General features: G+C 46.5%; 2 protein-coding genes and 1 long non-coding RNA gene across 11 annotated transcripts; 1 reads left to right on the forward strand and 2 right to left on the reverse strand.

Moving 5' to 3' along the window:
• Positions 1-584: 584 nt before the first annotated feature.
• PPP1R3E (protein phosphatase 1 regulatory subunit 3E) lies at positions 585-6,274 on the reverse strand. The gene is made up of 3 exons (XM_042942755.1): positions 5,471-6,274; positions 4,683-5,223; positions 585-3,097 (listed from the first exon to the last, which is right to left on the reverse strand). Exons 1-2 carry the CDS (start codon positions 5,885-5,887, stop codon positions 4,801-4,803), a joined length of 840 nt encoding a protein of 279 aa, XP_042798689.1. The 5' UTR covers positions 5,888-6,274; the 3' UTR covers positions 585-3,097; positions 4,683-4,800.
• On the reverse strand, positions 585-21,184 carry LOC122222351. 6 transcript variants are annotated; one of them, XR_006203709.1, is made up of 6 exons: positions 21,045-21,184; positions 19,619-19,703; positions 15,862-15,995; positions 11,869-12,125; positions 10,045-10,123; positions 585-3,035 (listed from the first exon to the last, which is right to left on the reverse strand). It is a non-coding gene; the product is annotated as an uncharacterized LOC122222351 (long non-coding RNA). The 6 variants fall into 6 exon arrangements; XR_006203706.1 differs by having other exon boundaries at positions 19,619-19,706; XR_006203707.1 differs by lacking the exon at positions 19,619-19,703 and having other exon boundaries at positions 585-2,798; positions 2,958-3,035; positions 20,814-21,184.
• LOC122222349 (bcl-2-like protein 2) lies at positions 10,559-25,296 on the forward strand. Of its 4 annotated transcripts, none has more exons than XM_042942750.1 (7): positions 21,170-21,833; positions 22,191-22,305; positions 23,011-23,078; positions 23,395-23,501; positions 23,968-24,055; positions 24,144-24,295; positions 25,229-25,296. In XM_042942750.1, the coding sequence occupies exons 1-7, from the start codon at positions 21,483-21,485 to the stop codon at positions 25,266-25,268; spliced, it is 921 nt and encodes a 306-aa protein (XP_042798684.1). In that variant the 5' UTR covers positions 21,170-21,482; the 3' UTR covers positions 25,269-25,296. The 4 variants fall into 4 exon arrangements, with proteins under 4 accessions (XP_042798685.1, XP_042798687.1, XP_042798684.1 ...); XM_042942752.1 differs by lacking the exon at positions 21,170-21,833 and adding an exon at positions 21,951-22,045; XM_042942751.1 differs by lacking the exons at positions 21,170-21,833; positions 22,191-22,305; positions 23,011-23,078; ... (2 more) ...; positions 24,144-24,295; positions 25,229-25,296 and adding exons at positions 10,559-10,631; positions 10,929-11,016; positions 11,474-11,913; positions 12,476-15,273.

Below are 25,296 nucleotides of genomic sequence, written 5' to 3' on the forward strand. Positions count from 1 at the left end.
GAATTTTCTCATCGTTCAGGTGATGTGGAAATCAATTTTATGTTAGAACTTAATTTTTTCAAGGATACCTCACTTTAATCTATTGTTCCATTCCGGATTAGACAGAGGTCCTTGCTTTCCCTCTCCATCATATTTCTCATCTTTTGCCTTAGGGTTGCCCTTGATAGAGAAAAGGGCTTTCCTCTTCCCTCCAGTGCTTAAGGAGAAATGTAACTTAGATTGCCTCCTTAAGTAAGAATAGCCACCCCACCCCATCCAACGGGAAACTTAGGGCTTCTACCCAAGCAGTACCCTTTAACTGCACCAGGAATTGGCACTGGGTGCCAGGGAACTAAATAAAGCTGGACCCTCATAACTTTCCCACCACTACCCAAAATGGTGGCAGGATTATACCGGGGTGTCTTATACCAGGGCTGTCCAACTCCTCCATATCTTCTGCCCATCCAACTTTTGCATAGCAATAGGACACCAGCAAATAGAGAAATGAGATGACCAAGAAATGGGGGTTGGGAGAGAGGAATCTTGCCTCTGGGTTTCTTGCCACCCTCCACCCCAAACAAACAATTTCTCAATATTATATGATATACTTTCATATTTTGACTTTATTTCACATATGAGGTCTTTTATCCAGAAGGAAGGGTAGTTGCATGTGGAAGCTGAAGTGAGGCACAGAACTAGTGGGTTTGGGGCCTAGTGAACATGGCTACACTGTGAACGGTATGAGGATGCTCTGGGAGGGCCTGATGAGAACAGTGGTTTGGGGGAATTCACAAAGCAAACTTTAATTTCCTCTCCAGGTTAGTCAATGGGTGGATTATACCATGTTTTTAGCAACTTCACTGTTCCTCAGCAATATCACCCAAAGAAGTGCCAAGACTGGGAAAACAAAGAAAACTACAAGTGCCTTTTGTTTCTTTTCATGCCTGGATGGGGAAGGGAATGGAAAGTAGCAGGAGAAAATGAAACATTTCTGATATTATCCCTTGCCATGAAAAATCGCAGATCTGACTATGTAGAGGCCTGTTTTATAGCCCAGGAATGGCATGTGTGCAGAAAGGTTGAGGGTAAGCCCCATCTTGAGCTGCACTAACAAATTCTCTGACCCTGCTGAAATCACTTCTCATCTCTGGACCTGTGTCCTCATCTGTAGTGGAGCATGGACCCAGTAATCTCCAAAGACAAGTTTTTCCTGGTCTCTGATTCTATGATCTTTGGATTGCAAGGATCCAGTGAAGCTCCAGAGAAACACAGGTGTTAGAAGCAAGAAAATGTGGGAGTTAGATTGGAGAGTTCAGAAGTTATGGCTTATTGTGGCAATAAATGATGCGCTACATTCATAAAGAAACAAAAGAACAAGGAAGGCTATCAGACAGCTAAGTGTAGGAAGATATCTAAGGTCTGGATAGGAGAAACAGGCAAAGTGGTCCAGCTGTGTTGCTTCAAGGACCCAAGCCCCTGACCAGCGTAAGGTTTTTTCTTATATAACACTTCCTCGTCTATGGCTGACATGTTATATACACCAAATTGCTCCTGTTCATATAGTCATCAGCCTTTAGGGGAAAGTCCCTATCCCAATGCCTAACACATACCTTCCTAAAGATTTCACCAAACTCCTAGTGTTTCCCATATCAGATTAGACTGTCAGTTTACTCCCAGGCCCTGGGGCAGCTCTATATGGGAAAACTAGAAGATTCATGTGTTGGCTCCATAAAGCTGAGAATGGGGGGTGGGTGAGCCATGGTACTTCTTACTGAGAAAGCTCAGGGAAAAATGGATTATTCTTCATTCCATCTCCAACCAGTTTACGTTTATCTACTCAGTAATACCAGGGCTTGCAGAGAGGGTCCAGGCACAGACCATTCAGCAATTGTCCTAGTCAGGGATACTTTCTAGTGGAAACTTTAGGGATTGGTCAGTTCAAAACTATTTGGGGGAGTGGAAAGGGGCATGACACACCAACACGTGTAGAGAGTTGGTTAGGGCCAGGAGAGAATTCCAATGTATGGAAAAGCTTGAGTTCAGGTGGGCTCCCAAGTTCTCTAGCAGGCAGGCAGGATGGTCCCTTGCTGATTCTGCAGAGCTGGGACACTGGTACAGGAGACAGCAGCAAGCTCCTGGATGGAATTGGGACCCCTCAGTGCTTTGCCTTCTCTATGCCAGTTCAGGAGACTGGGAGGATAGGAAGGCAGAGCAGTTAGAAACTGTGGTCTTTTCCTAATAAGAGACTATATATGGCAAAGTTGTCAGTTTTGTTTTTAAAGGAAGAACTATAATCAAATGGTTATGCACAGAACCTCTGGAGATATCTTGAGTTCACAATCCCAGCTATGCCATTTACTAGCTATGTGATCTTGAACAAATTACTGAGCTTTTGTGAGCTGTTTCCTAAGCTCTAAAATAGGGATATTACTCAACTGATAGGGTTGTTTTGAGGGTTGTATTGCATGCAAGACACCAGATTTTAGCAGATAAGTAAATGTGAGCTATTATGATTGTTAATACAACATAATAATAATGCATACACATTAGGCAAGAGATTATTATACACTGAGCCTCAACCCAGTCTCCCTCTCCATCAACCTCCCTTGGGCTCTTCATTGATGACTAAAAAGCACATTGCTTTGTGGCTTCTAGCAGTTTCTTTCTTCACTCTGCTGGTACTTTGACCTGAAGGTGTTCCACAAGATGCATGAAATTCTTTGTTTTCTTCATTAGATAAGGATGATGTTTAAGCCAGCATTTCTGAGAAGTGACTTGGAGTTCCTCTCTTTCGCCCATCTTCCTTCAAAGGACTAAGGCTTTGGACAGGAGGGGCAGGGTAACTAGCCCCCATACTGTGTTCTAAATGCATGTATGGGCTTTTGTGCATGCACTCTCTTAGTAATAAGGAGGAGGGGGATTCAGAAATTTTTGAGAAATTAGTTAACAGATAGAAAAGGGTGCAGGGAGCTGGTTACCTGGGAGCAGTTGTTCATGTGCATCAGGAACTGCTTCTTTTCCCTCTTCTCCTTTCTAGAAGACTGTCAAGAAGGAGCCTGAGGGAGGAAGGTGGATCAACCATGGTCTTGGAGAAAAGGAAGTGGGTTCTCCACCCCTTCTGGAGGGAGAAGGAACAGCAGAGATCAACAAGAATGAAGAGGGAGACAAATGGAAAAGAGAAAACGAAGGTAAATACCCTATATGCTAAAAGAGTGAAAGTGATGAGAGAGAGAAACAAACAAACAAAAAGGCAAAGAGCTTAGGAATAGGGTAACAGGAAAGGAAAAACTACCAGTAGAGGTTAACCAGGAGGGGAGACCTAAGGCATGACTGTGAATGGGTAGAAGAGTCCTGCTTTCCCATTTCACTTGCTCAGGGTATAGAACACACTGCCATCTTCTGGTGCCACTTAATTATTCAGTAGCTTTGTTTTTTTATTTGAAATGTTCTCCATTTCTTATATCCATAATTCTTTATCCTCAAGAGAGCCTCAACATTGTTTCCTTTCATCTCTGGGGCTCCCAAACATCATTTTCCCCAACAGAGATGCACCTACTCAAAGCTGTCTCAGAGCACCTAGACTGGGAGTCTGTGGGGGCAAGAGCAAAAGGCAAGGGGCAGAGGATGAGCTGCAGTTTGAAAAAGGTGTTGGAATACCATAAGGCTGCAAGCTGGTTATGGGATGCTTATTGGCCTCTGGAGTATCTGTGTCAAAAACTGGAGGACACATCCTTGGCCTCAATCCAATGCTGGGATGCTTTGTGTTCTGACCTGTGGTACTCCAACTGTAGGTTGGAGAATGTGGCTTTTCATCCACACTCTGCCACTCAGTAGATCATAAAATGTCAGAGCAAGAATCGGCTGTATGAGATCACTTAATCAAAATCTAATTTCCCAAGTTGGAGACTGGGTCCCAGAGAGGTGAAGTAACATTGCCCAAAGTAATACAGCTAGTCAGTGACTCTTTCCTTCTGAGGCAGAATTAGAGTGATTCTTGTGACTCATTGTTCCTTGACAAATGCATTCCATAAAGTGCTTAGGGGTCATTAAAAGGCACCCCAGAAAGGTAAGGCTGGCATTTTTCTGGAAGCCCCTGAGTGTACCAACTCCTCAGGCACGACATTATTTAGCTACAAGGACAGGCCTGGAGTCGGTTTTGCCTTCATTTTAATCCCCAGGACTGCCTGGGGGCCGCGGGGGTCTGCCATCACTCCCCAGCCAGTCAGGGGAGAATGAAGCCTGGGATCTTCGGGAATAACAGGGGACTTATCCTGGGACTTAAGCAAGGCAATTATGGCTGAGTTAAAGCTTAGGATGAGCAGGGCTAGGGACCTGAGGTGGCAAAGGCGGGTAAGAGAGGGAATAAACTGGCACTCCAAATGACTTCAGTAGGGTGGGCTCATATTTCAAACATAATACTTCCTCAATCCCAAAGAGATAACCTTAACCTTCAGCTTCCTAGGCCTGACGAACCCACTTACTTTCTCCCAGTGCCAGCTCACGGAATAGGACATCATCATCAACCCCCATCTTGGCTTTTTTTTCCCTAATCCCCCCAGAGCCTTTTCTGGTTTTCTTTCCTATATGCGTTGGGTTGCTATCACTCACATCCAACTAATGTTTTACACCACCTCCCAACCTTCCTCGATTCCGCCCACTCCCACACCCCTTTGAATTCTCCCGTCCTCCTCGCCCTCCCCCACTTGACTCTCTTGGACAGCTCCCAGCCAATTTCGGTTTCTTTCGTTCTTCCCAGCCAAATCTTCGGGCTCCCCCGGCCCCTGGGTGCCTTTGCTTTTTGCGCCGTCGGCCGCAAGAGTCTCAGATAAAGTGGATCCAGCCCTGGGGCTCCGGGGCTCCGCCACTCCCGGGGTGCTCGGGCCCCCGTAGAGCATAGTCACGGCCGCCGTTGTTGTCCCAGAACTCGTGGCCGGTCACGCGGTAGCGCAAGGCGAAAAGCAGGGCGCCCCCAATGGGTGGCGCCGGAAGGCGGAAGGCGAAGCGATCCGCGCGCGGCGGGGGCGGGGCCGGACCGGCGTAGGAGGCGGGGGCCTCGCGTTGGCTCCGCCAGCCGTCAGCGCTCCAGCGCACACTCACGCGCTTCTCGTAGGCAAGGTCCAGCACACGCGCGCTCCCGGCCACGCCCAGCGGTCCCGCCTCGGCGCGTTCCAGGCAGATGCGCTGCGCCTGCAAGCGGGCGGCGAAGCCGGGCTCGCTGGCCGGCTCTAGGGCGGCGCGCGCCTCCTGAGGGGGTGGGGAGGAGAGGAGAGACAGGGGGCGGGGTCAGGGTGAGGCACTGGACCAATCCGAAGCGGACCCCGGCGTCCAGCAGTCGGAGTGGAGCCCAGCTGGGAGAGTGGCACCAAAAGGGATGAGCGAGAACAAGCCTAGGGTTGGGAATGGAGATGGGTGTTCCTTGCTAAATCGGCCGCCTGCTGCGACCGGGTAGGGGAGGTGCCGGGGAAGGGGCGTGCCGATGCCGCCCGCCTACCTGGAGGCCGCGGGCGCGAGGCTGGCACGGCGCGAAGTGGCGGAGGGCGTCTCTCTGCAGCTGAACTTGCACGTGGCGGGGCACCCGGGGCAACTCTCCGGGGCGGAAGCGGCGCACCGCGGCCAGCTCCAGCCCAAGCGCGTCGGCGAAACGCACTCTCTTGCGGGTGTCGGGGCTGCGGCTGCGAGGCACCCGAACTCCGCCGCCTCCGGCTGGCGCAGAGAGGGCCCGGCGACCCCGACTCGGAGCGTGAGCTCGGGACCGGGCCCCGAGGCGCGTCCCGCCCTCGCCTGGCTCCACCTCCGGCTCCTCCTCGAGGCTGGGCCGCTGGCTGCGGTAGTAGGCACGCTCCGTCAGCGCGGCTATGAAGCTCAGGTTGCGCGGGATGTCGGTGCGGGGGGGCCGCTCTCGAGACATGGCACCCCCCGCCCTGGCGGAGCCCGCCCGCAGCGCCGCGGCGCTGCCCTGCCTTCTCTCGCCCGACCGCCCGGCGTCCTCGCTGGAGCTGCCCCTCGCGGTTGCGTACTCTCCTTGCTGTCACCTCCAGGATCCCCCACCTCCTGTAGCTCTGCCTCCCCTCCGTGACTACCTTTCCTCCCGCTCTGGCCGTCAGCTCCCAGGGTTTTGGACCATCATCTCTTGCCTCCTGCGAACTGTCTGCTCTGAGCGTGCGCTCAGCGGCGCTCACCCTCTGGTCCCGCGGCCCTCTCGGTCCCGGCCCCCGCCCACAGTCCTCTGACAGGTGGCTCCCCATCTGTCTTCGCTGCTTTACCAGGGGCGGGGATCTACCCTTTCGGTCCTGAGTGAGACCACTCAGGTTTTTTGTTTTTAAACGGCCTCAACCTCTCCGGCACAGGAAGAGTTAATGCTGGGAGACCAGAGTAACCTTTCCTTTTCTTGCAGAGGATGGTTCAAAATACCCAGTGTGTGACTTTCTCTTCAGGGCTCACCGTTTTCTTTTCTAAATCCTAGGCTCCAGGTTTGGGAGCGAGGGTGACAGTGGGTGCACAGAAGGGAGGGTCATGAAAACTAGGTAGTATCTCAAATAGCTGAGATGTGACCCTCAAAAGGGTGGGGTGGTCAATTGGAAAAGAGTTCTGAACTGAGTTGTGGGAAACCGCTCTGGTCTCACCTCTGATGATATTTTGCTGTGTGACCTTGAGCAAGGCATAACTTCTCTGGACCTCAGTTTTCTCATCTGTGAAAAAGTGGATTAGAGTTCTGATCTCTAACCCCACTGCAAGGCCTTTGAGGGCAGAGGGTGTGTCTGATTCCTGGTCAGTTACAGCACATACTAGGCTCTCAAATTATTGAATGAATGGACACACAACTCTTTTGGAGCTACAACTGTGGGGTTCTAGTTCCAGTGGGAGCTTCCAACAGGGGCACAGAGCTGGCTTTTTTTCTCCTTCATTTTGTTCTACATTAGTGAAAAAAGATGTGAAGTATTTTGTATAGTTTTTTTTTCCCTAAATTCCGATTTTTTTTTTTTTTAGGTTTATTTAGTTATTTTGAGAGAGAGAGAGAGTGCAAGCAGGGGAGAGGCAGAGAGAAAATCCCAAATATTCATCGAATCCCCTAAATTCCCTACTGATTTTGTATAACACTTACAATGTACTAGGTACAGTTTTAAGAGTTTTACAAATATTAACCCATATAAACAGCCATCAAAATAGCAGGGAGTATTATTATGCCTACTTGACAGATGAGAAAATTGAGGGAGAGAGGAGATAGGACTCTTGTCCTGGGTCATGTACATAATAATTGAGGAGCTGGGATTAGAACATCAGCAGTCCAGCTCTAGAGCCCACTCTCGTACCCACTTGGTTCTATAAGATTAAAACATTTAGTAGTAGTAGTTAACATCTTCAGAGTATTGTAATGAGGAATCTTAGAGTAGAAATGGACTTTCTTTTTTTTTTTTTTAATGTTTATTTTTCAGAGAGAGAGACATCAAGTGGGGAAGGGCAGAGAGAGAGAGAGAGAGAGAGAGAGAGAGAGAGAGAGACAGTATCTGAAGCAGGCTCCAGAAACCTTGAGATCCTGACCTGAGCCAAAGCCAGATGCTTAACTGAGTGAGCCACCCAGGTGCCCTAGAAATGGAATTTCTAAATTTAAAGCAGCAGGATAGTTTAACTGTAAAATCCCAAGTGACTGAGTTGGAAATAAACAGTGAGACACATACTATCTTATACAATTCATTCCTGTTTGCATTTTAACTCCACTATTAACCTTAGCAAAGCCAGGAGGGCTATTGAATTTTATTTTCCTATTTTATACATACATATATATATATATATAATATATATATATATATATATATATATATATACACACACACACACACATATATATGTATATGTATATATATGTGTATATATACATATATATGTATACACTTTTCCTATTTTAGACATTATACTAATTTGTGTTAATCATTTTAATTATATTTTATTTTTTTATTTTTTATTTGTTTAAATAGAGATCTAGAGAGCAAATGGGGGAGAGGCAGAGGGAGAGGGAGACAGAATACCAAGCAGGCTCTGCTGCTGTGAGCGCAGAGCCTGACGTGGGCTCAAACTCATGAGATCATGACCTGAACTAAAATCCAGAGTTAGCCACTTAAATGACTGAGCCACCTGTACTCCCCTACAGTCAAGCATTTTGTAAAACTTTCTTCCACATAACTATGTAAGGAGCAATAAATTAAATGTTGTAAAATAAAAACTGTCTTCCTTGCTCTTGTAAAATGTATCATTGAAGGAATAGATAAGGTTCAAAGTGGGCCTATATGGCCTGAGGTTTTCTATTAAAACACTTTTGCTTTGTCTATAGTTTGAATTGCCATTCCCTAGCTCCATAATATTGGTCTGGGAAGATTCTTGAGATACACAGCTTTGGACCAGGTATAATTTGTGTTGGTCCAGCTGCTATGTTCTGGCTGCTCAGACTGACACTGAACCTCTATTCCAAATCAATCTTTGTTTCTTTCTTTTTTCTTGTTTTCCTCTTTACAGTTCAGTCTTTGTTTCTTAAATAGCCACTATGGTTATCTTCAAGCATCAGTGTTGGCCTACTCAATAACTGGCCAGAGGCATTGAATGATTTGTTCAATAAACATTTACTGAGGGCTTATTAGGCCAGAGGGACATAAAAGTGAATAAAATTCTGTTCCTGCTCTCACAGAGCTTATAAATAAATGGGCAGGCATATAGAAATATATTTGGATCCTGAGACTTAAAAATGTTTTTATTTCAAGTAAGTGTCTTAGAAGAAATTAGTATTGCACAGGAAGGACTGGACTAGGTTATTCTCTAAAGAAGAAGGCAGACTTGTTGGTGGCAGCTGGAATGATCAGCCTAAGAGCAAAGAAGAAATGAGGATGGTTGAAAGGATACAGTCATAAAGGTGTGGAATCTGCTGTACATTCAGAATGGAAGGGATAAATGAGTTTAGACTTATAAATGGTGTTAAAACAACATTGATTACCTGAAGCAGAAGAGATGACGTTATAGCAATATAGGTAAAGTGAAGACAAACTTGAAAGTGAGACAAAATTGAGGGGTACCTAGGTGGCTCAATTGATTAAGTGTCTGACTTCAGCTCAGGTCATAATCTCGTGGTTTGTGGGTTCGAGCCTTGTGTCCAACTCTATGCTGACAGCTGGAGCCTGGAGCCTGCTTGGGATTCCGTGTTTCCCTTTGTCTCTGCCCCTCTCCTGCTCGTGCTCTCTCTCTCTCACACACACACACACACACACAAAAATAAATAAACATTAAAGTCAGACAAAATTGAGTACAATTTCTAAGTATATGGCTTTGGGTAAATTACTTAACCTCTCCAAGCCTCACTTTCTTCACCCACAGAATGGGGATAAAACAGCATAGGGATTGGTGTGAGGATAAAATATCATGCACAAAAAGAAAGCACCTAATTAGCTATTAGCTATTAGCTATATTAGCACCTAATAAGTCCTCAAAATGTATTAGTTGTTACGATCATTGTTACAGATATGACCTTTCTTCTCCAGTGACTGTAGGGGCAGGTAGGAATATCAAGACTTGAACTGGAGGTAGAAGCAAAGGGAACCAGCAGGAAAGGAGAACTGGGTTGCCTCTTTCTAGCCTCTGGCTAGAGATCCCTCTAAATGGAGCCTAAGGAAATGCCAGCTGCAAGAGCCAGCGGGGCCCAGGGGCCCAGTCAGAATGCTCAAGGGCCCTCCTGAGGATCACCTGTGGTCAGACTGCTTCATATCCTGTGAACTGTTTTGTATAAATATATTGCCATGTATAAATAATAGGTGTATCTATCTATCTATCTATCTATCTATCTGTCTGTCTGAAAGGGTAAACAGCAACCTTGACATTGGTAACCTCCAGGAAGGGAGGTGGATTTGTGCAAAGGGTAGAAGGAGGGAGATTGAGGACTCGTATTTTTTTCCCCTTATACCTTTATATTGTTTGAACTTGTCATAATGAGAATAAGTTCATGTGTTGAGTAAAGAGAAGTAAAAAGAAAACCAATCTGATTACAAAAAAAAAGAAAAGAAAAGAAAAAAGGTGAAGAAAAGTTACCTGCAGAAACTACTTGCGATCCAAGTCTTGATGCCTGGTTAAAGCCCCAGCCTCTGAAGCGACTACTGGGTTAAAGTTCCTGGAGAAAAGAGGAAGTGAGATGTCCGGTGTCTATGTCATGTCTGCCAGTACCACAGGGCGAGGCACCTGGCAGGCAGCTCCCACTGGAATGAACTGCTCCTCTAATTCAGGCATCCACTCTAAGGCTGGAAAAATTCAACAAGTGCGTGGAACATCAGAGACCTTCTGGAAATGCTGAATTTGCTCCGAGGTTTCCTGAGGTCTAGCTGGCTTCTCTGGGCAGTCTTCAGGCTCAGGAGCCCAACCTGGCCCTCTGTCTCCTCTCCACCCTGCTCTCTTGGCCTCCAGCAGCCCTCTCTCTTCCGGAGTTGTGGCCTTCCCAAGCTTGCTTCCCAGCTCCGCCCCTCTCTCTGGACGCATCTCTGGGCCCCATCATCACCCGGCGCCGGGCCCTCCCTCCCACCCCCCTTTCTCCTCCCTCCTTCCTTCCCTCCCTTCCTCCGTCTCTCCCTCCCTCCCAGCTTCTGCACCAGGAAACGGCCCGGATCCTGGCAGCGGCCTGACCCGTGAGATCCCTAACCTGGCAGGCAGGAGGGGTTGGAGACTTGCTGAGGGTGGGGGTAAAGGAGGAGCTGGGCTGTTGGATTGCACTGGGGGGAGCCGGGAGTAGATACGGTGTCGGCAGGAAGCCCTTGGCCCTGGGTTTCCTGGGAGGACAGTCATTAAACATGGATTCGGCCACACAGCTGGTAGAACGTTGGGGGCAGGGGCCGGTCCCGGGAGCTGCACCCCCAGCCTTCTCTGTCCAGACTGTGATCCATGGCCTTCCCCGCCTAGCTCTGCTCTCCCCCTCCCCTTCCCAGGGCTCCACGCTGGCCAGGAGGATGAAAGGCCCCAGCTGGGGGCTCCTTGCCACCAGCGCTGGGTCCTAAAAGCTGCCATCCAGGCTGGGTGAGTGTCCCCTTCCTTCTCTGTCCCTGGCAGCCCTTTGCTTCTCCCACCTTTTCCTTCAGCTCCTGTCTCCTCCCCCATCTTGTGCCTCTGCCAGCATCTTCACATCTTCCCTCTGGGGAGGTACTAAGACCCTAAGCTAAAATGGTGTGTATTGTGGAAAGGGGGTTTGTAGGGGGGTTATAGAGTTGGTGTTTTTTTATTATGGAAATAATCTAAAGTATTTTAAAAATAAAATTTGCTTGTTTTACATTTAATTTAACACATTACAAATTAATGGTCAGCCCCTCATGCTCTGGCCTCTCACCTTGACTTAATTCCCACATTCTTGCTCCTCCCTGCTCAGTGGTCTCTGAGCATTTCCTCCCAACTCTCACTGGGTTGGCCAAGCCTGAAGTGCCCCTTCTGGCTCTCTGACCATATATTCATGCCAGTCTTTCATCCTTGACTCTTACAGCTGCCCGGATGGCGACCCCAGCCTCAGCCCCAGACACACGGGCTCTAGTGGCAGACTTTGTAGGCTATAAGCTGAGGCAGAAGGGTTATGTTTGTGGAGCAGGCCCTGGGGAGGGCCCAGCAGCTGACCCACTGCACCAAGCCATGCGTGCAGCTGGAGATGAGTTTGAGACCCGCTTCCGGCGCACCTTCTCTGATTTGGCAGCCCAGTTGCATGTGACCCCTGGGTCAGCCCAGCAACGCTTCACCCAGGTCTCTGATGAACTCTTCCAAGGGGGCCCCAACTGGGGCCGCCTTGTGGCCTTCTTTGTCTTTGGAGCCGCACTGTGTGCTGAGAGTGTCAACAAGGAGATGGAGCCACTTGTGGGACAAGTGCAAGAGTGGATGGTGGCCTACCTGGAGACACGGCTGGCCGACTGGATCCACAGCAGTGGGGGCTGGGTAAGAAGCTTCTCAATTGCTGCTCTGCACACCCCTCTGCAAAGATGGTCTCCAGAGGGAAGACAGGGGTTCTGGCTGGAGGCTGGGGTCTGAGTCTCCCTATTTGGGTGGAATCAGATGCTCTCACCATGGGTGTCACGCACTCCAGGGCTGCCATGCAGTCATCACTGGATGGGCTCATGGTCCAAAGCAGAGGACAGAATACACAGTGCCTGCAGGGAAATGGCATCCAGCCATCAGGAGCTTTTTACACCAGAGTATGTGGCATGGGCGGGGGGGTGTCAGGGGGTCAGGAAAGCCTTGGCAAAGGATGCCAGTTCTGAGCAAAATGTTTGGCCAGGGAAAGGCTGGGATTCACTTGAGGCAGAAAGGGCAAATGAGCCAGGCGCTCATGGGGGATGATCGGGGCTTGCAGCCAGTAGAGCTTTGGCTGGAGAGGAGCTGGGTATGGGGTAGTGCTTGTAGTGGATGGAACTGGAACTCTTCCTCTCCTCTTTCCTCCACTCTTTCCTCTCCTGATATCCCTTTCTCCTTTCTCTCCTACTTCCCTTCTCTCCCACAGGCGGAGTTCACAGCTCTATACGGGGACGGGGCCCTGGAGGAGGCGCGGCGTCTGCGGGAGGGGAACTGGGCCTCAGTGAGGACAGTGCTGACAGGGGCCGTGGCACTGGGGGCCCTGGTAACTGTAGGGGCCTTTTTTGCTAGCAAGTGAGAAAGTCCAGGGCCAGGTGGGGCTAGGTGTAGTTGGGGGACAAGAGAGCAGGAACAGAACAAGAGAAATGCCCTTGGAAGAAGTGGGTGAATGGATGGGCATGGAATGGGGATGGGAAGGGGCAGGGTACTGTAGGAAGGAGCTGTGTGTGCCAGGCAGGCAGTCGGAAGGATGAGCTGGAGACATTAGGGGATGTGTTTGGAAAGCGAGCAGGCCAGGAGATGGAGGCATTCCAGGGTTGGGAGGAGGTGGGAGAGATCATGCCTATAGGTATGGGAACACAAAACTATAACTAGAGCTTACTTTGTAGCCCTAAAGAAGGAGGATTTGCATAAGGGGTTGTGTCTCCATTGGATGAGTGAGATTTGGGGAAAAACACCAAAGGCACATCCCTTTGGAATGGAAGCTTGGAGTTCTCAGGTGATAGGGAGAGGTGGCTGTGATGTTGGGCTGCTTGGACATGTGTATGCATGTGCACACGTGCTTGTGTGCATGCTAGGCTGCTTGTCTAACATGGTGGCGGCCGTATTCACAGAGAAAACATTCCCTGTTGAAGTGGCAAGAACAAGGGGCAGCTCTCTGCCCCTCCTCCCAACTCCCTCCTCCCCCTCTCCTTGTCCTGATGCCTCAAGGCTATGGGAAAAACACTGTATCCAGAAGAGGGCTTTGGGCACTTTTCCACAGAAAGTCATTTGCAGGGCTTTGGAGATAAGTTTTCTAGCTGGCCCTGTTGCTTCACCGTCCCTATTCCTTGTGCATCATGCACTTGCTGCTGCCTCCTGGGCTCTGACAGAAAACAGGGCCGTGGAGCCTGCAGTGGGGGTGGGTGGGGAGCTGGACCTACCTGCCGCCCTCCTCTCCCACTGGGGCACACTGGTGCCTAAAGTGTTCCCTGTCTCTGGGACCTTCTGTACCCAAACTCAAACTCTAAATTGGGACTCTAATTTTCCTTGTGAGTGTGTGGAGGTAAATGCTGATCTAGAGTACAGTCTGGGTCTTGCACTGTGTCTCAGTGAGACTGTTGATGCCTTGAGAGGAACATTCCAGCTCTGAACCCCATAGGTGTGAGGGTGACCTATACTCCGTGACTGGCCTATTCTGTGTAGTGGGCTTTGGTGCTGCTTTATCAAGGGCCAGATATATGGGTTCTAGAGTACCTACCATGACCTAGAAGCATTTATATTTTCTTTGAAGCCACGCTGTTTGCATGGGTGTTACTTGTCTGTACCTCTGAGTCTGAGGACATTAACTTTAGAGCTCACAGTCCTCTAGAACAGATTCCACTTATAGCTTTTTCTTTTGAGAAAGAAATGATTTCACTCCAGATGCATGCCCTGAGCCAGACCTCACTGCTGCACTTCCCAAGGTGCTAAAATTGCTGCTCTCCAATGCTGACTTCAGACACAGTGCTCTAGAACCCTGCCCTTGATCCTGAGCACTGATCAGCTTAGCTAGACCATAGTTGACTCTTCTTGGGATTTTCATTTGGTCCCAAAATGTGGCAACATAGTTGTACTCACAAGAATGTGGGACCAAAATTGGCCTCAGGTGTTTAGCCCAGACTTTTGCTTTTGAGAGAGGGCTGCACTTTTTAATGGTATTTATAGGGGAGGTGGAAGACTGCATGTGCCACTTGGTCCATCGTGAGTATGCTGATACCAGAAACTCAGAGCTGGTCTGTGGCAGGCAGTTGGGGTGGGGTGGGGGGTCTCTGACTTGCTCAGGACAAACTAGACCAGTGGTTTTCAGGCTGCTTGGCAGAGCCCTGAGGTTTCCTAGGGGTTGCCTCAGGAGGCCTTGGGGAGGTGAAGGGAGGGGGTGCTGAGCAAGCTGGGCTACTTGTCCTTAAACAGAATAGCTCCCCTTGTAGCTGTCTTACATATCGGGGTTCAGGGTAAGATTTTATTTGCATTAAGGGGTTTGCTGCTGAAAAAAAAAGTTGGAAAACCACTGACTAGACCATCAGCTCCAAATTGGAGCCTGTGCTCCCCCAGGTTTGGGGCAGACTCCACCCTCCCCTCTACCACAAGACCACCTATCCCTGTTAACTCTCCTGGGGGCCTTTAGCAAACAGGAGCAGCAGGGACCGTGGTCAGGTAACTGAAATGCCCTGCTCTGAGGCCTTCACACCTTGGTAGAAGGAGAAGTTGTTTTCTGAAAGGGTAAAGGGCTTGGATTCCCAGAAGCATAGCTTGAATGGGACCGTAGTGGGCAGTTTTGATCTGTCCTGTTCTTGAGGGGCAATGGAAACCCCAGAGACTCTTCTGTCAGGGAAAACTAGAGACTCTTCTAGAGCCATATAGTTCCTTGGGATTAGCTCTTGGCCAGGAAGGCTGAGTATGGCTCCCAATTTTTAAATCTATTTCATTTTTTAAAAAATAAGGGAAATAAATCTAATTGCCATTTTTCAGAGATTAAATAGGTAGAGAGGGTGTTTCTTGCTCTCCAGAGCCCAAAGGGACATATAGGGATTTTGCTTAGGCCAAGGAAGGAGCAGAAGTAGGGCAACTAGGTCCTGCGATTATTAATCCTACTCCCCACTTATTCTAGGGTATATACTATTTTACTTTTTTAAATCATAAAATGGCGAGAGAACAGATTTGGTTAGTTTAGAAGAAAAGAAAAAGCTCTATAAATATAAATATATATTCCTGTATTTTTATTTAATAATTTATAAATATCAAGTTCATTTGACTTTTATTTTTGTGTAATATGTAATGGTCGTATTAAAAAAAAATAAAGCCCAGAAGTTTAATGAGAAGGACTGAGCAGGGTTTGTGACTTCTACACTCTATAGCCTGGTGTCAGGACATTTCTTGATCTAATCATCTCTTCGTGACCTTGTTAATGGCAAGAATTAGAGTAACAAGGACTTGGGAAAGTGTTGAGACCATAAAGAAAAGAAAATCAGAGTTGTTCCCCATCTCCTAACCCCTGCCAAATGCCCAAAGCCAAGAGCTCCATCTATGTCAACCCAAATCTTTTTTTAATTTTATTTATTTAAAAACAGGTTTTTTTAAGTTTATTTATTTTTGCGAGAGAAAGACAGAGTGCTAGTGGGGGAGGAGCAGAGAGAGGAGAAGAAAGAGAGACAAAGAATCTGAAGCAGGCTCCAAGTTCTAACTGACTGAGCCACCCAGGTGCCCCTATGCCAACCCAAATCTTAAGAGGGTGTGTATATACAGTACTTTGGGATGGCTATAAACAAAAAACAAACCAAAACAAGGAAAACTTACCCCAAATCTTTGTGTGATGGTGACCAAGTCCTCACTTGTGGTTCGGCCTCTAATGACAATGAGCATTTCTCCCCTTACTCACTTCACTTCTGATATTCATTAACATAACATTTCATGTTATGAAGTGATAAATGCTATAAAGAAAAATAATTCATTAGCATGGAATTAGGAAAGTGTAACTGTAAATTTCAATGTTAAATAGAATAGTCAGGGAAAACCCTCATTTCTAAGGTGACTTTTGAGGAAAGTCATGAAAAATGAAATTGGAAAAATATTTTTATTGATACGGAAAGATGTTTCTATCTTGGTAAAAAAGAAAATAGAAAACAATATATACAGTATGATCCCACTTTGCTAAAATAAATATGTAAATATGTGTGTGTGTACATGCCTCTGTATGTATTTATGTACTGAAAATTTCAGGAAGGATATATGCCAAAATATCATTAGTGATTATCTGTGGGTGTTGGATTTTACTGGTGTTTTATTTTGTTCTTTTTACTGTCAGTATTTTCTGATTTTTTTTTATAAAGAACACATATTTCTGGTACAGCATATTAAAATAAGTTTAAGTTTTTAAAAAGTTAACGAAGCAGAATAGAAAATAAGCAGCCCAAAGGAGGTTCTTTCTCATTTAAGTGCACACCTCACTTCCCTGCAAGGACAGACCTAAGGAATTAAGGTAGGCGAGGCTAGACTTTGCATTAGAAAATAATTGAGAGTTGGCTCCACGATAGAGGTAAGTATATGATCAAGGTTTCAAGGTTCTGTATCAGCACTGTCCAACAGAAATATAACGCAAGCCATATATGTAGTTTTACATTTTCTAGTAGTCTCATTAAAACAAAAAGGAACAGTTATAAAACTAATTTTCACAATGTTTTACTTAGCCCAGTGTAAAAATTATTATAGTTTCAACCTATAATTAATATTAAGTAATTATTAATTTATTTTACAGTCTTTTGTTCATACAGAGTCTTGCAATTCCGTGTATATTTGATACTTTCAGTACATCTCCAGTCAGACTACTCATGTTCCAAGTGCTCAAACCATTTGTGACTAAGAGGTACCACATTAAATAACGTAGTTCTAGGTTATAGAGAATTATTGCAGCATGCAAAAAAAGCAAGAGTTAAAAGCAGGAATGAAACTACCAAAAAGCCAAGTATTTATGTTGTTTAGTAAGAAAACTTTTCCCTTTTGTACAGAACTGGAGTTGCCCTCATCCCCTTTTAGTGATTTAATTCTTTTTTTTTTTTTTTAAGTTTATTTGAGAGAGAGAGAGAGAGAGAGAGAGAGAAAGAGAACGCACACATAGTGCATGGGAGGGGCAGAGAGAGACGAAGAGAGAGAATCGTAAGCTCCGCACTGTCACCATGGTGCCCGATGCGGGTTTTACACTCACAAACCATGAGATCCTCTGACCTGAGCTGAAAACAAGAGACAGACACTTAACCGACTAAGCTACCCAGGCACCCCTAATTCTCCTTTTTTTCCACTATCCATTCACTTCTATTAGCACATGTTTCCTTCTTCTGGCACACAGCATCAATGAGTTTCCATTTTCCCAAAATTCCATGGCCCTCTATTGAGAGGTTATTAATGAAGGAAAATTATACTCATAATGGGTAGATTTCACATCATTGCATAATAATTTTTTACAAATTCATTCTTAGAAACTTATCTCTTTGATGTTCTCTATGCATCAACAACAGGTAAGATATTAAAATTATTACGGAAGATCATTAATGCAGTTACCATTTATTGAATACAGAGTGATGGGCAATGAGAATACAAATATAATTATGATGATGTCCCTGCCTTTTACAGTTTACAGTCTAATAGGGAAGTATCTTACTTTACAAGTCACCATTCAAATATCTTTTTAAATGTGTTTGTAAAAGTAATCATGCTTATTAGAGTAATTTGGGAGTTGGAAGGTTTTTTAATTTTAAACAAAAATAATATATGATATTGTGGAAAAAAATCATAGAACATAGAAAATTATGAGTCAGTTATAATCCTACTACTCAGAAATTACTACTATTAATATTTTGGCGTATTTCTTTCCCATCTTCTGTCCGTGCTTATATTTTATGATCATACTGTATATACAATTTTCTATACTACAATTCTGCTTACCATTATATTGCAGTTTTTCCTTGTTACTAAAAATGTTTTGAAGGCATAATGACCATATAAAATTACATCTATGTGTATATAATAATTTTCCTGAGTATGCCACTTGGACATTCAAGTTGCTTACATTTTTTTCACTCTGATGAATGTCTTTATTCTCAAATGTTGATCCAGTTTTTAGATTATTTCTTTAGAGCAGATCATAAGAAATACAATTACTGGTTTAAGAATCTCAACATTTTGAAAGCTTTTAGTACATATTACCAAAGGAAACATCGAACTGATTCTTGCTCCCTTTTTTCCCCTGAAGTCCAAGTTATTTATTTTTTCAGTCCAAATTATTTTTTTTATTTTAATTTTCTTAAATGTTTATTTATTTTTGAGAGAGAGAGAGAGAGAGCGAGCATGAGCGGGGAGAGGCGGAGAGAGTGGGAGACACAGAATCCAAAGCAGGGTCCAGGCTCTGAACCGACAGCACAGAGCCCAACACGGGGCTCAAACTCACAAACTGCAAGATAATGACCTGAGCCGAAGTTGGAAGCTTAACGGACTGAGCCACCCAGGTGCCCCAGTCCAAATTATTTTTTTAAAAACTAAGACATCATAATGATACTTTAATCATACTTTATATACAATTTTATATTTACTTCTTTGGCCTAACATAATTACTTTTGCATGTTATTACACACTATGTGTAAACCTTTTAATAGGTGCATAATAATCTTTGGATATAATAACAACTTGCCTAAACATTTGTCTATTGTGGGAATTTAGTCTTTTTCCGAATTTCAACATCATACATAATGTAATTTTTGTGTATTAAAGCAGACCTTGTAATAATTTTGACCTAAGTTTCGAAAGTTGGCTCTGAATTCCCTGCTCATTTTTTTCTTTTTTTAAAAAATTTAAAAAAAATTTTTTTTTTTACATTTATTTATTTTTGAGAAACAGTGAGACAAAGCGTGAGCGGGGGAGGGGCAGAGAGAGGAGACACAGAATTTGAAGCAGGCTCCAGGCTCTGAGCAAGCAGTCAGCACAGAGCCTCATGTGGAGCTTGAACCCACAAACTGTGAGATCATGACCTGAGCAGAAGTCGGACGCTCAACCGACTGGGCCACTCAGGCACCTCCAAAATTTTTTAAAATGTTTATTTATTTTTGAGAGAGAGAGAAAGAGAGAGAGATAAGCAGGGGAAGGGCAGAGAGAGGGAGACACAGAATCTGAAGCAGGCTCCAGGCTCTGAGCTATCAGCACAGAGCCTGACACAGGGCTCTAACTCCTGAATGGGGAGGTCACGACCTGAGCTGGTCAGATGTCCCACCACTTTTTACCACCTACTCACTGCTAATTAGTTCCATGATTTGGGTGTTACTTCACTCTTTCTTCATCCCTAAAACAAGTTATAGTTTTGGAAATATTTGCTTCATAGAGTTGTTAAGGATTCAATGAGATATAATAAGGAATCTAGGATTGTACCTATTACAAAATCAAGTGCTCAACAAAATTAGGATTTGAAGCATTATTTAAAAAATCACATTTCCCTTGATTTGCCTGATTAGCTTAAATCAGGCACCAATAAAACATCAACATCTTGATTAGGTTAAGATTAGTAGAAAACCTTTTTCTTCCAGCGACTTCACAATCTTTTAGGGTTTGTCTTCGGTGCTCACGTTAGTTCTCCCAGACCACTGGAGCTGCGATGGCTGCTGAAGTAATTTTCAGTGAAATTTTAAGAACTATGACTCTGCTCAGAATTCCCCTGTTCCTGAGGTAAGGATTTTTGAGAAGTGAGGGTGAGGGGAAGAATGGGGTATATTGAAAAGCTTTTGACTTTTTGGTTTGCTAACAGAGATCTCCTCTTGTCCAAATCCCTGCCCCAGCCATACACATCCTATTGGGGTTGTCTGATTTAACTAATTTGAATGGCCTCATTTGAATCTGGCTGTCAAATCGTAGCTTGGTCTGTCCACAAATAACCCTTTTGCAAACTTAACACCGTCATTCCTTACTTTTTAAAAAACGCGTAGTAACACTGCTACAATAGGGCAACCCTGCTTTCCAGGACTAGGTCTCATTGGTTATCTCAGAGTACAAACGTGTGTTGGGAACCTGCGAGGAGGAATTCCTCTGCGGACTGAAGGAAGGTTTGGGGAGTGGGAAAGCCTTGAAAAATGAGGGTGGCACCCAGATCCCCAATAAATGCAAACATTTATTGGACATCTATTATGTACAAAGCATACTGCCCCACAGTGGGGTTGCAAATATAAGTAGGATCCAGCCACTCATTCCCAAACTCACAATGCAGGACAAAATGAGCGCACAGTGGGACTAGGCCTGCTTGTTATGGGAAAGGAGGGGGTAGTGAAAGGTTCTTCAGTAGAGGCGATGCTGGGGCCTGCAGTGTACATGGGTACATTGCGTGTAGAGGTACAGACCTGTGTGCAGGTACACCCCCCTGGAACGAGAAGGGTGGAAATAACATTTGCGAAGTAGGCTGGTCCTGAGATCTCTTAAGGCCACGGTAAAGTTTTATTTTTACCGGGCCAGCAAAAGGGAGCCGGCTCTAAGTAGCGGCGAGGCTTGGAAAGATGACACTGGAAGCTGAGAGACCTATTAGGGAGCTGTAGCAAACAGTCCAAGAAAAAGGCTAAAACCGGAGCATGAACAGGGGTTTGTAAAGTATGCCTGTGTAAGGAAGACAGATCAGACAGGGCTAGTAGCTCTGGAGTGAGGATTCCTCCCTGCTTTTTGGTTTGGGAGAACTGGTTGGTGGATGTTGGTACCAATAACTTGGATGGGAAAAGTAAGCTTACTGGAAAGCGCCATTCAGAACCTCCATTTCCAGCAACATCCCATCTACTGATTCTTTCCTGGTCAGCAAACCAGATTCCAGAAACCGCCTCAATGTTTCCGGCCTCTGCCTTCCAACAGCTCTCTACTTGGCAACCAGTAGTGTCAAAATGGCGGCCTCCCTAAGGACTAGTCATGTGACCTCGGGTTTCCCTTGATGGAAGCCTGGCCGTCCGTTGCGGGGCAAGGTTCACCTGTCACGAAACGGGTGTTAGCCCTTCAAATCCCGCGAGCCAATCGGCATCTGAGACGGCCGGTGCGGCAAGGCGATCGGAAGACTGGTTCTTTCCCCTCACCCAGCCAGCAGCCAATCCCCGAACGTCATATACTTCGCGGATCCGCCTGGAGGCGGGGCGGGAAGCAGGAATGTCGTCACAGCTCTGGCGGTATTGTTACCTAAGGACTTGAGAGGAGGTGGGACATGTGTTGATTGACAGACCAATTCCCCTACCGGGATTTGAGAATTTGTTGCAATATCCCGCCTTAAGGGTGGGATCTTATTTGATTGTCAAGTAATATTCCCCAATGGAGTCCTAGCTGGTGGTGACGGGCAGGCTGCTAGACTAATGAATCCTCGGCGTGCCCGGCGCAGTTCTCCAATCGCCGGGCGGCGGGCCCCAGTCTGAGCGGCGATGGCGGCGGCGGCGGCGGCGGCAGCAGCAGCGGGGGCTGCGGGCGGTCGGGGCTCCGGGCCGGGGCGGCGGCGCCATCTTGTGCCCGGGGCCGGTGGGGAGGCCGGGGAGGGGGCCCCGGGGGGCGCAGGGGACTACGGGAACGGCCTGGAGTCTGAGGAACTGGAGCCTGAGGAGCTGCTGCTGGAGCCCGAGCCGGAGCCCGAGCCCGAAGAGGAGCCGCCCCGGCCCCGCGCCCCCCCGGGAGCTCCGGGCCCTGGGCCTGGCTCGGGAGCCCCCGGCAGCCAGGAGGAGGAGGAGGAGCCGGGACTGGTCGAGGGTGACCCGGGGGACGGCGCCATTGAGGACCCGGTGAGGGAAGGAGGGCGAACGAGCAGGGCCGTCCGTGTCACGGGAGGCCCAGAGCTCGGGCGAGCGGGAGGCAGGCGGGAGGCAGGCGGGGGGTGGGGGTGGGCGGGGAATAACGTGGCTGGGGCAGGGCCGGGGACGGATCCTCGACCGCCAGAAGGGGCCTAGCCGGGTTGATTCGGGCGTTATGGGTGCTTAGTATTGTTTTAGAGAAGGTAGCTTGCTTTTCTTTTCATCGTGACCCGTGTGTGGGGCGAGGGAAATGGCCGAGCATGAGGCCGCGCTCGGACGGAGAGCTGGGCGCAGCCCTTGCGTTGGTTCCTGTTAAGCTCTTCTCCATACCCTCTCCACTCATTGTAGGAGCTGGAAGCGATCAAAGCTCGAGTCAGGGAGATGGAGGAAGAAGCCGAGAAGCTAAAGGAGCTACAGAACGAGGTAGAGAAACAGATGAATATGAGTCCACCTCCAGGCAATGGTGAGTAACTGGCGGTTGCACGCGGAACCCGGGTCCTCGGAAGGGTTATGCGAACACGGGTTGTATGGGATTAGATGCTCGGGACTTTGAGGCTGCTTGTCTGAGCAATTACTGGGTAGGTGCTGTGGTCATTGTCCATTGTGTGTTCCTCTGACCTTAGTGAGGCAAAAACCTGTTTTGATGATGGTAATCTTGTGCCTTTCTTTGTCCTTTTTACATGTGTTGCTCTTTGTTCTTTATTCTACCTCTACTCTTTGTGGAGGTTTCCAATTGGCATTTGACCTTCAAGGCTCATGGTTCTTCTTTTAGTTTGAGACCTTTTAAGAGTCCTAAGAAATTGCTCCACTACAGGGGGCTTTCCCTTTAATCCAGAAATGTTGAGTTTGGGTTCCCTTGATTTTGTTCACTTTTCAAATGATTTCACTCAAAGTTATTCAATAAACAGGGACTTGGTTTGGGGGAAGGAGGGAATTCCTGTACTGTTCTCTCTGGTTTTTAGGACTGTGTTAATCTGTTGCTGATTTGTCAAATGTTCACTGAGTACCTTTTGTGTGTTAGATGGTATTCTTGATAATGGGTACAGCAGGGAACAGAGCAGACCTAAATCTTTGCCTTCACTGTAGCACTGGTGGTGGGAGGGGTACATTTATTGGTCAAATAGAAAACTAGCTTTGTTTTCCCCTCCGATTTCTTTTTTCTTCAAAGCTGGCCCAGTGATCATGTCCATTGAAGAGAAGATGGAGGCTGATGCCCGTTCCATTTATGTTGGCAATGTATGTATTAGGGCCCTGATTAGTGTTGGGGGAAGCTCTTGTTTTGGGAGTTGCTTAGTAGGAATATTGAAAGGAACATCTCAAGGATAGGTGGTGGATTTGGGGAATATTGGGAGGGTTTGGAGGGGGTAAAAGGTACTGGTGATCAGCAGAGGCTTTAGGGTTGGGAAGAGAAAAGGATTAATTTCTTAAAGAATCAGATTTGATGTGCCTTGGTGTATATGGTGGCCCAGCCCAGAGGCTCGGCGGAGATACCTGTTGAGATGGGAGCTTGTTTGCCCAGTACGTGTGAAACATAACCCCTTTATCCCCACAGGTGGACTATGGTGCAACAGCAGAAGAGCTGGAAGCACACTTTCATGGTTGTGGTTCAGTCAACCGTGTTACCATACTTTGTGACAAATTTAGTGGCCATCCTAAAGGGTAAGTAGGGAAGTAAGTTGAGGTCATTTTAATCACATTTTAAAAGTAGACAAAATGTTTTATATTGAACAGTAAGTTAACTTGCTGTTAAAGTAAGTGGTGTTCATCTTATGAGGAATTAATGGAGATGTATATCAGGAGTTGCACGTAAATGCTTTCAGAGGCCTTTAGATAAAGATGAAGGTTAGTGTGGGTGTATTCATGAGCTAGAAGAGAGAGGGACAGCTTCTGCTTAGCCCTAACTGATTCTGCTATATGGAAATCCAGGCCCTGTGGATACTGTTTTATAATTTTCCAAGAGTAGCTAGAAATTTGGATTGAAATCTTGCATTTAAGAATTTTTTGAAAAGTAATAAAAAAATGTGGATGTGTTATTACTTGAGTAAAGCATGCCTAAAAATTGGATTTGACACGTAAGCTGCTTTTTTAAACTTCAGATAGATAAAATGACTATTATTCTTTTCAGGTTTGCATATATAGAGTTCTCAGACAAAGAGTCAGTGAGGACTTCCTTGGCCTTAGATGAGTCCCTATTTAGAGGAAGACAAATCAAGGTAAGCCCCATGCCCATTGCTGTTCTGGTTCTGTGTAAACTCTCCAGGCTTATTCTGAGGCTTTTTGTTGTACATCTGTCACTGTCAGGTGATCCCAAAACGAACCAACAGACCAGGCATCAGCACAACAGACCGGGGTTTCCCACGAGCCCGATACCGTGCCCGGACCACCAACTACAACAGTTCCCGCTCTCGATTCTACAGTGGTTTTAACAGCAGGCCCCGGGGTCGCGTCTACAGGTCAGGATAGATGGGCTGCTCCTCTCCCCCCGCCTCCCATGAGCCCTGTATGTTTCCTTCTCTCCTGATCTGAGGAATCTCCCTCACTTACCCTCCCCTTGGTCTCCAGGGACTTGGTCTCCTGCCTGTGCAGGGTGAGGAAGGTAGTTGCAGGCCAGGCCAGGAGGCCAGTCTCATCATCGTTTTCTGGAGCAAGAGTTGGTGATAAGGGCTGGATCTCTCCACTTTGTTCTGAGAGATGGTTCTTCCCCCAGCCTTTTTTCCCTTGAGAGTTGGTGGCAGTGAAGGTGTTTACAAAACAGGCCAGGAAGAATGGCCTCAGAGTAGTGAAGGCACTGCTTGGACATTTGCTACTTTTCCCAGAGTTAAGGAGGAGTTGAAGATTGAACCTCCCTTGGAAGAATACCAGAGGCTAGTTGATCCTTTTCAACAGCCATGTGGGAGGATAATGAGATACTTTTTAACTGAGCCAGTGTTTTACAAGGTTAACTTTTTCTCTGGGCCTAGTGTGATGCCCATGTTGTTGCTTTATTATCCTCTCTGCCTTTAAATAGACAGGATAAGCATATAGACCTTGGCTTTTCATAAGATTTACTTATCTACTCCCAGGAGTTAGGGAGGATCTGATGGTGAAGGCCTGGGGTTTAGAGCTGTGGAGAACTGACTGAAAAGTGGATAAACAATAAGTCCGTTTTCTTGCCCCTATTATCTCAGATATGCTTTTTTGCCAATGGCAAGGTATTCTGTTAAATTGTCCCCTCCCATTTGCCAGGTGTGTCACTATTTCTGGGATAATGGGGTCAGTTTTAGGATACTTGGAAACTTCTTTCCCCCCATTCCCTGCACTATAACTGGGGCAAGGGCCCATGGGGAGGGGCTTGTGCTGACTCTTAAGTGATTATGTTAACACCTAACTCTCCTTCTTTCTTCCAGGGGCCGGGCTAGAGCGACATCATGGTATTCCCCTTACTAAAAAAAGTGTGTATTAGGAGGAGAGAGAG

The sequence above is a fragment of the Panthera leo genome, chromosome B3 (genome assembly GCF_018350215.1).
Source record: "Panthera leo isolate Ple1 chromosome B3, P.leo_Ple1_pat1.1, whole genome shotgun sequence".
NCBI classification, from domain to species: domain Eukaryota; kingdom Metazoa; phylum Chordata; class Mammalia; order Carnivora; family Felidae; genus Panthera; species Panthera leo.

What these genes read in the sequence shown, in the direction of transcription:
- PPP1R3E (XM_042942755.1), bottom strand. Translation starts at nt 5,887, where the DNA reads ATGTCTCGAGAGCGGCCCCCCCGCACCGACATCCCGCGCAACCTGAGC. An exon ending in CTCGCGCCCGCGGCCTCCAG is followed by an intron (nt 5,224 to 5,470) that starts GTAGGCGGGCGG and finishes CCACCCCCTCAG; the next exon opens with GAGGCGCGCGCCGCCCTAGA.
- LOC122222349 (XM_042942750.1), top strand. Translation starts at nt 21,483, where the DNA reads ATGGCGGCGGCGGCGGCGGCGGCAGCAGCAGCGGGGGCTGCGGGCGGT. An exon ending in GAGTCCACCTCCAGGCAATG is followed by an intron (nt 22,306 to 23,010) that starts GTGAGTAACTGG and finishes TTTTCTTCAAAG; the next exon opens with CTGGCCCAGTGATCATGTCC. An exon ending in GTTCCATTTATGTTGGCAAT is followed by an intron (nt 23,079 to 23,394) that starts GTATGTATTAGG and finishes TTATCCCCACAG; the next exon opens with GTGGACTATGGTGCAACAGC.